This window comes from Hoplias malabaricus, chromosome 9 (assembly GCF_029633855.1).
Source record: "Hoplias malabaricus isolate fHopMal1 chromosome 9, fHopMal1.hap1, whole genome shotgun sequence".
Classification (NCBI taxonomy): domain Eukaryota; kingdom Metazoa; phylum Chordata; class Actinopteri; order Characiformes; family Erythrinidae; genus Hoplias; species Hoplias malabaricus.
This window is the reverse complement of record NC_089808.1, coordinates 21,466,197-21,479,642: the sequence shown is the minus strand read 5'-3', so window position 1 is coordinate 21,479,642 and position 13,446 is coordinate 21,466,197. Positions and strand designations below refer to the sequence as shown.

Sequence of the window (13,446 nt, the reverse complement as noted above, 5' to 3'; positions counted from 1 at the left end):
TTCACTCCTCACTGCTGTGTGCTCAGGGTTGGAGTGAACAGTGAGTGGCTCATTATCATTTAAAAGAACAGGTGCTGAAACTGGCCGTTCTGCCCAGGACTGTTTAGATAGTGGTGGACACTGCCATGGGGTTTGGTTCCTGTTATATTTTGACCAAATCAGGTCACAGAGGTTTCATTAATACCAGAACAGTGTTCATTTGTGGAAAAAGATGTCTCATATATCCACTTTAAATGCACTTAAATGCAAAATGAAGGCCATATTATGATCAAACCCCTCAGGCTCTGAAGCTCATTATCTGTGTCACTTTCCAAAGCTGCTGCAGCAATTTTTCAGTGCGTGTGTCACATTGGTTAGGTTTTACACAAAATGTAGGCGGACACACAAATTTAGACGACATGCACCTCATGTATCTCAACCCCTTGTCAAGGAAAAAAAAAACAGACTCTATAGATTCAGGCTTGAACCATATTTCTATTAAGTTTTATTCAGTCATTCATTATCTATAACCGCTTATCCAGTTCAGGGTTGCGGTGGGTCCAGAGCCTACCTGGAATCATTGGGCGCAAGGCAGGAATACACCCTGGAGGGGGCCCCAGTCCTTCACAGGGCAACACAGACACACACACACACATTCACTCACACTCAGACCTACGGACACTTTTGAGTCGCCAATCCACCTACCAATGTGTGTTTTTTGGACTGTGGGAGGAAACCGGAGCACCCGGAGGAAACCCACACAGACACGGGGAGAACACACCAACTCCTCACAGACAGTCACCTGGAGCAGGAATCAAACCCACAACCTCCAGGTCCCTGGAGCTGTGTGACTGCGACACTACCTATATTAAGTTTTATAGCAAAGATATTAATAAAAACATACACATTAAATTTGCATGCATAGGTAGATAAATAAATAGCCAACCAAGCAACCAATGCTGTAGTAACATTTCTATAGTAATCTATGCCATTTTCTTGTGTGAGTAATAATTAATTGTGTATTGTCCTATAATGAATACAGTAACAGTCCAAGTTTACACTGCGACTCTGGTGTAGTTATGCTCTATCCTTGATCTATCACTGTTTACCAAACTTGTATGAAATAAGTTCACTCATCTGCAGTTTAAAAAAGCTTTTTCCTTCACATTGTCATTGTCCTTCACCTTCCCTTCTCATTCCCTGAACACCTGTCTTTGGAAAAAATCTTTTTTTTTCTATTGAACACCCATGTTTACTTTCTCTCCCTATCTCTGCTGTGAGGAGGATTAGCGATTCCAATCTTGGGGATTTAACAAAGTCCAATAATCTTTCTCCAGCTCTATGTGGCATCGAGCACCTCAGAGTTTTCCCAGGCCAGGTGTCTATGCACTGCTTCACAATACCTGCGAAGACATCTGCCAGAGGAGTTTAATGTAACCCCACTGGGTTATTTTACCCTAAGAAGCCGTTTCTAAAGAGTGTGGTGCTTCAGTAGAGCAGCAGAAAAGGATTGTGAGGACTTTCACACATGCTTTATATGTGAGAAGCTTATGGGATCATTCATACTCTGGCATTTAGCGCACATCTGAAGCCTAGCGAATAACACAGGGCAGACATTAATAAAAGGATATGAAAAAAGATTTTGGATATAATGCATCGTGTACGCAGCCTTTTATTCACTGCAGTTTGTATCAATATATCCTTTGGCAGAAAAACAATTGAAGTTTAGATGTGTGTATTTGTCGTATATGGTTCATTGTTGCATATCATAAATCGTATATATCACCTTAGTAAATCATAAATCTATTTTATTCTGGTTAAAATGAGTAAAGTTTGTTCTGTCAATGATGAAACCCTTTTTTTGTACATAGTTCTTGTAAAATCTTTTTTTTTTTTTTTTTTTGCAAATGCTTCTTCTGCAAAATGGTTGTTACAAATCACTTAATCTTGAACTGGTACTATCCGTCCATCCATTATCTGTAACCGCTTATCCAATTCAGGGTCACGGTGGGTCCAGAGCCTACCTGGAATCATTGGGCGCAAGGCAGGAATACACCCCAGGGGGCGCCAGTCCTTCACAGGGCAACACACACACTCACACATACGGTCACTTGAGTCGCCAATCAACGTGTGTTTTTGGACTGTGGGAGCCGGAGCACCCAGAAGAAACCCACGCAGACATGGGGAGAACACACCAACTCCTCACAGACAGTCACCCGGAGCGGGAATCAAACCCACAACCTCCAGGCCCCTGGAGCTGTGTGACACACTACCTGCTCCGCCACCGTGCCGCCTGAACTGGTACTATAAAGAACTCATTTTTTGCTAGGAGTGTTGTTGGCATATGTGGTCTACTGGTAACGAATGATATCGTTGGTTTGGTATAGGAATTTTTTACTGCTGCAGTTAAAAATATATATATAAAAAACTGGCGTATTTTATAACATCACTGCTATACATTGTACTTAAAAACACATTTGAAGTTATGGAGAGTGTGCTTTGGATAACATCTTTCAGAATTGTAGCGCTGTAGCTTTAGGCAATAAATCTGAGAAACGCCAGCCCTTCCCCCTTCAACAAACACACACACACACACACACACACACACACACACACACACACACACACAGAAAAAGGGGAAAAAGAGACTACAGTTGAAAATGTCACCAACACAGCATGGGGCCAGCTAGCATCTCGTCACGGAGGCACTGTCATTAGCTCCTCGGTAGGGCCCTCGGTGTGTCTCCACCCGGGCCATTATCAAACAACATGAAGCCACTCAGCAGCCATTAGAGAAGAGGCATCCAAATGCACATAAAGAAAGAAAGCTTCACGCAGCCAGTGCACCATTACATCGTCTCTGCGACTCTCTCCATTCTTTCTATGCGTCAAATCTCTGCTGGAGAGGTAAAAAGTGCTACCTATACCAGCTGCACAGTGTTAGTAGAATTTACAGCAAGGAGGAATGTGGAGAGAAATGTATGCAAATTGAACCCGAAACGTACTTGGACTTGCAAAAACCAATTATGCCGAAAAACACAATGAAGTGTGAATGGGTTGGAGGGAATCTTTGCTCAAGCTAATTTAGCTGTGTTTCCCGGCTATGCAGAAAATAAAACCTGAGAATGCAGGTGAGATAATTAGGATGGTTTGCCATTCTGTTTAAAATGCTAACAAAACACTATCAAAGAGCTAGTTACTGCCATAATGATACCCTTCAGTGGGACTAAATGAGACAAAGGGAAAAGCATATGCAGGCTGCGAACAGCTGGATTTGCTTCCAGCAGCCTTACTAGAAAACTGTCCAAAATAAAACTCTGCATACCGCTGCGGACGTCTGGGTTTTCAGACAGCACAAAAAAAAAAAAAAAAAGAAGAGCAGGCACTCTGTAGGAATTACATCTCAATACTGTGCATCCTGAGGCATAGCTACCATCCTACCCAGCAGGATAGAGACCCAGGATGAATAGGTGTGACTCACCGATGCCTTAAGCTATTCTCACCACACACACACACACAATGCCATAGCACACTCAGGAAAAGTCTCTAGAACAAACTTACAGGCAATTTCACAGGAATCCTCTGCTCTGTTGAACATGCTGCCAGGTCACGCCATTTTATAAATCTTTACAAACCACACAAATTGAAAGCAGCGCTGCACCATGACCTTGTCCTCATGTTTGGCCTTAAAGCTTGCCACCAAAACACAGAATACCATAAGGCAGAGATGTTCACAAGTTGGTTTATGCAAGTGAAGGTCAGGTTGAACCGAGTCACGAGCCCCTGAAGTGCAAGCATGAGTCAAGTCTTGAATCTTTAGTAGAGAATTTTTGTTTAGTCTTGTACCAGCTGCAGACATTGCATTGTACAAATATGACCTATAAATAAAACCTGCCAGCTTCAATATGGCTTCAAATAATTTAGAGTTACAGTTACAGATGGTGTTTTTAAACTAGTCAGCTTCCAATCACTCTGCTTCCAACTATTTGCTTCCAATCTCTCTAGTATCACTGGGTTTTGGCATTTCGCGTCACCTCGCAAAATGGGCATGTCTTCCATTTTGGTTCAGCAGTTTCACGTCGGAAACGCTGGTATTGTAGCAACAGTGGGGGGAAATCAGGGCTTCTCAGAGAAGAGAGTTTTTTTAGCTCTACTTTTGCTGTGTCTCAGGCTTGTTGTGGTGAATCTCATTAAAATTAATGGAATGTGGCAAGCAAATATTCGCAGAAAAACTCAGTGTGACCGCAGCTATTGTGCAGTTTATTAAGGCCAGAAATATACTTACTGTTAGGCCATACATTAGAGTAGAACAGAGTAGAAAACAGCAGAAAAACGTTTGGTTTATGTAGCGGAAACATTTCTGGTGTTTCCTTAACATCACTCTAAACCATGGGTTACTCACGTTGGCAGTAATCCTTGCTCTCCTCGAATCCCGGTTTGCAGACGCATCGCCCAATTGGCACCAGCCATCCTCCGTCAGCGCTGCAATACATCCTGGGTGCCTCAAATTCCTCTGAGTCATTGACACAGGAGCCTCGTACCTCAACCAGAGCAGAGTCGCCCCCAGTTACCGTATCAGGGAACTGTGCAAGGTTCAGCACAGCTGTGGGACACTTCTTATAGAAGACTCGTAGGGAAACCAGGGCGATACATGCCCCTACATCCTGGAAAGCCAGATAAAAGCCCTTCTTGCTGAGGTTGCTGATGTCGCGTACCTCCGTGTTGAGCTTCATGACGCGGTCGCCAACGTCTGTCTGTGTAAAGCTCTCATCGGCCGCTATAGTGTCGATCTTGACGTACTGGCTTTCCTTGATGAACCACAGGTTGGGGTTGTTGGATTCATAGTAGTACATGTTGAAGGTTTCCTTACATGTGCCAGGGACTCCAGGCAGGCTGTTGCAGTCACGCAGGGTGAACTTGATTTCGATGTAGACGCGCTGCGCGCCATCTCGAGGGATGTGGCGTGTCCGAAGCCAGTTGTTCTGGTTGGCCTCCATCACATTGCATACTTGGTAGGAGCGCATGGGCGTGTTGCGCTCATCCATCACACTGATCTCCTCCCACTGCAAGAAAACAAGATGGAAATTAGGTATGCAGACCTACATTCCTACCTCTCTCCAAAATTTCACAGTGCAGTTTCTGCAGGGTGGAGCCTGGAGTAGCAATGCCAGAGGCTTATTCTCTCAATTAAAGGTCAGTGAAGCATCACAACGATTAATAATAAGGTAAAAATACTTCCTGTTGTTGCTTTAAAATCAGACAAATAAAAGCTTTCCACTAAAAGGTGTCTGCACAGGATGCGCTAACCAATTCACCATTAAGAAAGCCACAAATTAATTTATTCATTGTCTGTAACCTCTTACCCAGCTCAGGGTCGAGGTGGGTCCGGAGCCTAGCTGGAATCAATGGACGCAAGGCTTGAACACACCCTGGATGGGGTAGCAGTCCTTCACAGGGCGACACACACTCACACCTATGGACACTTTTGAGTCATCAATCCACCAACCAACGTGTGTTTTTGGACCGTTGGAGGAAACCAGAGCACCCGGAGGAAACCCACACAGACACAGGGAGAATACACCAAACTCCTCACAAACAGTCACCCAGAGGAAACCCACGCAGAAACAGAGAGAACACACCACACTCCTCACAAACAGTCACCTGGAGGAAACCCACGCAGACACAGGGAGAACACACCACACTCCTCATAGACAGTCACCCGGAGGAAACCCACGCAGAGACAGGGAGAACACACCACACTCCTCACAGACAGTCACCCCGAGCAGGACTTGAACCCACAACCTCCAGGTCCCTGGAGCTGTGTGACTGCAACACTACCTGCTGCACCACCGTGACACAAATGATTCCCCTGATATTAGCATAAGACCCCAAAAGGAAACTTTTCAGGCCTTCCATGTAAAACACTGGTGGGCATTTTTATACATTTTCAGAATGTTCCTGTTATGCTTAACATTTAGGAGAAGCTGCCACAAAAAAATTAAGAGTGTGTCAATATGTGCGAGAAAAAACTATAAAAAGTGTGTCCATGTGCTTGCACACGAGTCAGTGACGCAGTGATGGTCTAATTATCAGCATGTGTGTGTGTGTGTGTGTGTGTGTGCGGCCAATATTAGGCAAGACAAAGTGACTTTGTCTCCCGCCGTCATGAACCATCTGCTTCCACTTGTGTGAGATTTTGTAATTGAGGACACTTCTTGCATGAGTAAGAAAACATTTCTATTCCTTCAAGAGAAAGAAAATAAACCGGGTGGGCAGTCATGCTGGGGCAATCCCTCAAACGTCTGATTCCAGAAAAAGATTCCGATTTAGCCAAATATAACCCAGAGCTCCCTGCGTATGGATCCCATTTGAAGTTGAGATAGGCTCCTGGACCACCATCTCAGTTAAGAGCCTGAGTGATTTGAGGCTCCCTTTGAGCTACTGAGAAATGACCAAGCTCTTACCAAACAGAAAAACTCGAGGCCTGCTTTACAAATGCTTGTGTGACTGGAGTTGCCTCTTGAAGCTTTTCCCATTCATTTCTCTCAGTGTTTATGTAAAGGACTGGAGAATGGTTTGATTTCTGAACTGACAAGCTTAAATAGAAATCTATACAGCTGGGAAACCTAGGTTTTTCATTTTGTGAAACAAGCTACTAACAACAATAACTCAACAAGGCAACCTATAAATCTGTATACCACTGTTGTAACACAGTTTCATATCTCCAAATTGCTAACTTCAATTAACTTCAGGTATTGTAAGCTAATTTTAATGTACACATAAGTATTAAGTGTACAAATCATTTTAATAATTTAAAAACAGTGGTTTCAATGTTAGCGGTCGTGAACTTAGTGGTGCCTGTATGAATTTCTAATTACACGTATTGCTTGATGAAGATTCCTTTCAAATACAAAAAAAAAAAAAAAAAAACGTTGCTGAACAACTTGGAGTAGCTCACCAAACTTTCAAATTGTTTACTGGGAATGGGAAAGTTTCACAAGGAAGCAAAATGGCTGCCAAATGAATTGAGTCAAATGAATAAGGATGACTATCTTATGTCATCATGTCAAGTGTTTGAATCTGTTCAACAAACAACAAAGAAAGTATTTCCTGTTGAAAATCTAAATGGGTGATTAAAAATGGATTGATTACGATTATCCCAAACCTAAAAAAAACATCGGGAACATCCTGGGAAATCTATGGGATATTAATGGGTGCGATGTATCAGATGTATCATGAATTTTGGGAACAAGGTGAAACTGTTAATGCCTCAAACTGAACCAAAAAATAGGTGGAAAATGTCCATTGCTTCTTGACAATGTTAGGCCTCATATTGCTAATCTGGTCAAGGAACGTTACTGACGTTGTGTTAGGTCTGTGGCCCCTGGTGTATAGTCCAAACATAGTCCCTTCCAACTATCGTTTGTTCTGATCCATGCACAGTGCATTGTCTGATGTACACTTCAAAACATCTGAAGAAAAATGGGTTGATGAATTCATCAGGTCAAAAAGACTGATGGACTTTTTAAGCTGCCCAAAACATGGCATCAAATCCTCACAGAAATGTAGATGAGGGTGTTACTTCAGCAAAAGAACTCAGACTTCACTCTCTCTCAACTGCTCCTGGGCTTTACATTCTACCGGCAACACTTTCCTATAGAGATTATACAAGCTGAGCATTTGAGAACATCTACTACAGATTGAAAGCATCAGGTCTGGAACAGATTACCTCCAGAAGAGTCAAGGAAAGCTGTATAAATGCTCCATGCCACTCTGGTGGGTTTAAAGCTGAGGTTGGGAAGACTGTTACTACAACCTGCCATGATGTCACGAGCTATAACAACATGATTGTCTTGAGAACCTCTGCCAACCGCATACGGTTTAAAAAAATCAACTTAGGCACTAGGGTCAATTACAACTACAGGCTGCCTTTAAACGGATCCGTGTGTGTATGTGTGTGTTGTTCAGTGTACGGCCGCAGGCGAACGCTGAAGATCAAAGTGACATGGCCATGGTACGCGTTTCTGAAAGAAAAGCTGCACTCTTTCCCCAGAGTGCAGTAATTATGACATTTGGAGGAAAATTTATGCAGCAATAAAGACAGGTTTATGAGCTGCTGTTTATTTATTTTCCAAAAAAAGTAAAAAAAGTAAAAAAAAAGTCCTGTGCTCAGCTATGACAGAAATGTTTCCATTGGGGAGCCATTGTCTGGAGTGGGGAAGTATTTTCCCTTCAAGGAGTGGTCTGCAAAGTTTTCAGAAGAAAGGTTTAGCGCTACTTAATGCAATGATTGTGATGCCATATGGACAACTGACCATTTGCATTTTCCAGAAACAGCAGCAATATTCCCACATGCTAGCTAAATTAATAAATAAATAAATAAATTAGAAAATTGTGTTGTGTTACAGGCAGGTTGTTTGGACAGGAGGTAGCGCTTAGCCACGCTGACTGAACACCGCAGTCATATGGCTGACGTGGGTGTCTAGTTTGTTAGCTGTTCCAATAAGGCCTTATTTCCATGTATGTATTCACATTACTATAACCCATTCATCTGTCATTAGTTCACTTTTACTTCTGTTCTGTTCTCTGTTGTGTCTTTGGTGTCGACCCGAGGAGGATGAGTTCCACGTATGAGTTCCTTCCAAGGTTTCTTCCTCATGTGCCGAGGGAGTTTTTCCTTGCCACGGTTGCCCCTGGCTCGCTCATGGGAGGCTTGGACCCAGATCTCTGTAAAGCTGCTTTGTGACGACTTTTTGTTGTGAAAAGCGCTATATAAATAAAATTTGATTGATTGATTGATTGATTTCTACGCACAGATTTAATTTAGAAGAACATTCACATTTAAGTGTGATTTATAAAACATTTTTAAATTAGACAGAAATAAGTCAAAGCCAACTTACTACTGTCTAAAGCCAAATTTATACTTCTGTGTTGAACCTAGACCATAGGCAATGCGTCGACGCTAACCCTACGCCGCAGCCTATGCCATAGCCTGGCAATAATAATAATGCAATTACAATCCTTTTGCTAGTACGGACCACGCCCGTAGAGGCTGAAACCGTGGTGAACTCAGGAGTCTTTGGGGAGGAGTTCAGGGTGAACGCGTATGAAGCCGGACCCCTCCGTTGGATAAATGAATAAGAGAAAAGGGTGGAGACGGGGTGGAGGTGAGAGCAAGTTTTAAAACAGGAGGCTCCGAATATGGGGATCAACAGGAATGACCTAGTGCGGAGGAGCGAGCTGACGTAGTGAAGCAGTCGAGTCGAGATCCGTCTCCTGAACTAAATGAAGCGAGAAATTGTGAATTTGCAGGGTATATATAGGGCTGAGAGGTGGGTTAGAGATGCTATAGGAGCTGGAGCAGCTGTAGAGTAGAGATATGTTCCAGTATCTAGAGTAGATCTTCCCAGAACATTGTGCAATTTGTCAAACATTAACTTATTACAAATCACACAAAGGCAATAAGCATGAAATTCAAGTACATTTTTATAAATGGCCTTGGTGCTGGTTCTTTCTGTGCTTCATCTGGTAAAACCTTAACTCCATTCAGCAGCCAACTTCCACACAGCCTGTCGGCTTTGAAGCTGGGGAACCCGTCAGATCAGGGCTTCTGCTGAGTCTGTCTATGGCTTAACTTAATTCCGCGCCCGCAATCATCTGTTAGTTTAAGATACTTATGGTGTAATTGGCTTTAAATCCCCTAAAGAACGTCTGGTTTCAGAGAGGTTCCTTTATGAAAGACACATCATTAGGTTTACCTGTTTTCCTTCACCCTGCTTGAACTGTCACAGGCTTGGGTTCAGACAGGCGCACATACATGCGCTAAATGAGTGCAGAGCATCAAACCAAAACAAGGCCTCCTCCACATCTGGCTTTAGGCTGGGGGGCATTAGCTGAGGCCTGTCAGGGTCAAGTGGCAGACGACTGAGTCACTAAAGTAAATATCCAAAGCTGCAGAGCAGGGAACCATGGGAACGAGCTGTCTTTCCTCCACGCCTCTGAACATAGGGCCGCCTGCCACTTCCCCAGGTCGGAGGTCAGCATGCTAATCTGCACCAATGCAACCCAATAGTCCCAAACTTCAGCACCTTTAAATAATCACTGTGATAGGGAAACAAGCCCTATCACAACCATCACAGCTAGGCATTCAGGCCAGCTGGAAACACTGAAGAAATTTCACTGTGTTGATGTGGTTCAATAGAGAAACGACGACAAGAGCAAATGTCCAAGAACCAAAAACACTTGTCTGATTATTGAACTGCTTCACTGAAAAAGCATAGATTATGACTCTACCGCTTTATCCCCTACCCCTGCCAAAAAAAGCCCATGTAGAACACATTCAGCCTCCTTAAGGGATCAGTATAGTGCTCTCTATCTAATTCAAAATCTTAACCTAGAAGTAAGTCTGAGGTTATCCTAGAACTTTTACTTCAGTACTTCATCCTAGGTACAGTGAAGGGTATACTACTACTGCTGAGGGTTTCAGTACTTGTACACTGCCCCTTAAGCCGAATTCATACTTCTGCGTCAAACCTATGCCATAAGCAACATGTTGACATGAACCCTACGGCACAGCTATATGTCATAGCCTGACGAGCACCTATCCAGAAATGTAACTGCGTAAAATGTCAATGCAGACTACAACGACTGTGATTGGTCAGTAGTTGGACGGACATTGTTTAAGTTGAACCAAAGAAGTACACAAGCACCTCTCCTCCACATTACAGAGACTGCAGACAGCAGCAAATTCATGGCGATTTCCTTAGACATGATGTGGATGTCAGGGATGAATAAAAATGTTGAATATAGGACCAAGCAGGACCAAGAGGGAAAATCAAGCAGACTTTGTATTCATTTCTTTCTTGGCACCTCATGTAAACTCTGTCACAAACAGTGCCTTACTCTCTACATAGTATATTTTAAAGATAAAAAAAAAAACAAATACTACACAACACTACATTGTGTACTACATAGTGTAGAGGTAGACATTTGAGATTCAGCCCTAGTGTTGTGTCAGTGTAATTTCAGAGTGACACAGTCACCAATGCAGAAGTATAAACGCTCTCAACAGCATAGGGATCTTGTGTAGCTTACGATGTAAGTTCTGCTTTAAATCCTTTAAACCACCTTTGTCAAACTACTCTTATTTAATAATTTGATTTTAGCAACAGTGATACTCATGAACATAGAATTTACATATATTTTACTATTTGATTGTATTGCTTGACATTCTATGATACTGACATTGCAAGATCTTAACATAACTGTCACACAAGATCCAACAGTATGCTTGCACTTCCACAGAACCAGCTGAGAAAAACAAAAAAATTGGAAACCTCTAGCAAGGAGAAATTCCAGCTCAGGAACAGGTTGGAACCTGGGCTTCACACTTTGTGGAACTTAGACCCTCACTTACAGACTCATACCTGTGGACCTGAACATGTGGAGGAGACCCATGCTGACACTAGACATATCTGGATATGTGTCCTTTTTCAAAGGACAGACAGACCCATCAGCAACGCCATCAAGTCTTCACATTTTCTGACCCTGTTCCCAAGCTTGAGAATGTGAGATGTGGAATTGTCTCAGCTCTGACCCCCCACCCTGCATCTTCTGCTGTGAGCGGACCTCCACCGAGTAATCTCCACTCTCCCAGATTATCATACCCTCTAATCTTATTAATGTACATGCAGGGATCTTACTATGGGTGATGTAAACACTAAGACCCATTTATCTGTCCTCACATCTTCTGCCTAGCATGTCTCAGCCGTGGAGTTCTGAAAGCCACCAGGGCTGACTCAAACATGCTGTGTGGTAAATGTCACTGAGCAGCTCTCAGCCTCTTTTAAGAGAGGTGGCAGAATCGAAGTCACACATAAACACTGGCCAGTTGCGTAACATAACACAGCGTTATGTAAGTCCTACGTTTCTGAGGAAATGGGCTCTCTCCACACACATTTCAGGGCAGCATCAAGTAAAAAAGAAAGCCTTGTCAGCGTCTTCTGAATCAGTCGCCCCAAAACCAAGCTGGAGGACTTGTGTGAGTGTGTGTTTTTTTCACATTTTCAGCACAAAAACATCCAGGACAACCTGCTTTTCCAACGATTTCCAATTCCACCTGTCAGTGAATCTCATCCAATATCCCACAGTCCCACCAGCCACAGGAGAGTGGAAACAAACATGTCCTTCCTCTGAGGCATGTTTGGTCAGCTCACTGCTTCTTTTTGAACGGTCGCTGATAAAATACCACTGAGTAAATTATGATGTCGTAGCAGACTACTGCACTCTCTAAGACACTCTCTGGCCTCGGAGGGTCATGCTCTACCTGGATTCAAACCTATGTTCTCCATGTGACAGGCTGCTCCATCACTTAGGAGACACTCTAGCACTTTTAGGCAGAGGTACATTGCCCCACAGCCCAATTCTGGGGGCGTTTTTCCCCTCTGAGGCATTGCATTGAAGATGGTGACTCTAGGCCAGGGGCGTTGGACAGCGGGCGGTAGTGGCCCTGCTTACCTGGGGCCCTCCTTGGTTGGGGGGCCTTCCAACAGCCTCAGAAATAAATTTTGGTTTCTAATATTTGTACTCTGAATATTACACAAATAAACGATACCAGACCACATCTGTTTGCTGCGGCCATTAACTTCTCCACACTCTCACTACCACACCCCACGTCTCAACAAGCCTCTGACAAACATAAAGTAGACTTAGAGTAGTTAAACTCACTAATTACATGGGTTATCTAACCTTTGCTTCTACCGTGAATGCTATTTATTTTGTAGAATGTTGCGAAACTCACTTATTGTTGATAAATGAAATAGATGATTCGGTACAGTAGATATACGTAATTCATATGGGACATATGTACAATTGCTGTCCAGTTAAAAACATGTATCTCCAAAATAGCGACTTTAAAGGAAAATGAAAAAAAACTACTTATCTCCCAAAGGAAATCAGTGTAAATAGACTACTAAATAGAATTTTATTTCCAAGTAAATTTTGAGCATTTCTATTGGTCCAATCATCATGATTTTTTTACACAATGTGAAGGACAGATCCTGTGTTCAAATGATGTAGTAAGCTAAAACAAATCCATGTTTTTCATTGGAAAGCTATGAAATACATAAACAAATAAATACAAATGCTAGTGAATCTATGCTCATGAGGGAACAAAAAGGACAGAGATATGATCTAGCTTTTGACTGCTCTATTAAACCATTAAAAAGTCAGATAATCCCTGAAGATTTTCTTTTAAGGCTGGTACGACTTTTGCTAACTTGATTACTTTGAGGCTGAAAAGAGCACCTCATAAAACAGATGGAGCATCACTCTTCCCTCATCTCTCTCTCTCTCTCTCTCTCTCTCTCTCTCTCTCTCTCTCTCTCTCTCTCTCTCAGGAAGGTCCTCTCAGCCATGAGGGATTGTGTTCCTGCTTTGAAGGATCATAATCTTACTTCCTCCTCGAGT

General features: G+C 42.8%; 1 protein-coding gene across 2 annotated transcripts in view; it reads right to left on the bottom strand.

Moving 5' to 3' along the window:
• Window positions 1-13,446, bottom strand: part of epha4b (eph receptor A4b) — a 163,954-nt gene that overhangs the window by 122,135 nt on the left and 28,373 nt on the right. For both annotated transcript variants that reach the window (XM_066680323.1, XM_066680322.1), the window contains exon 3: window positions 4,382-5,042. In XM_066680323.1, the coding sequence (XP_066536420.1) occupies window positions 4,382-5,042 (661 nt within the window). The remainder of the gene's footprint in view (window positions 1-4,381; window positions 5,043-13,446) is intronic.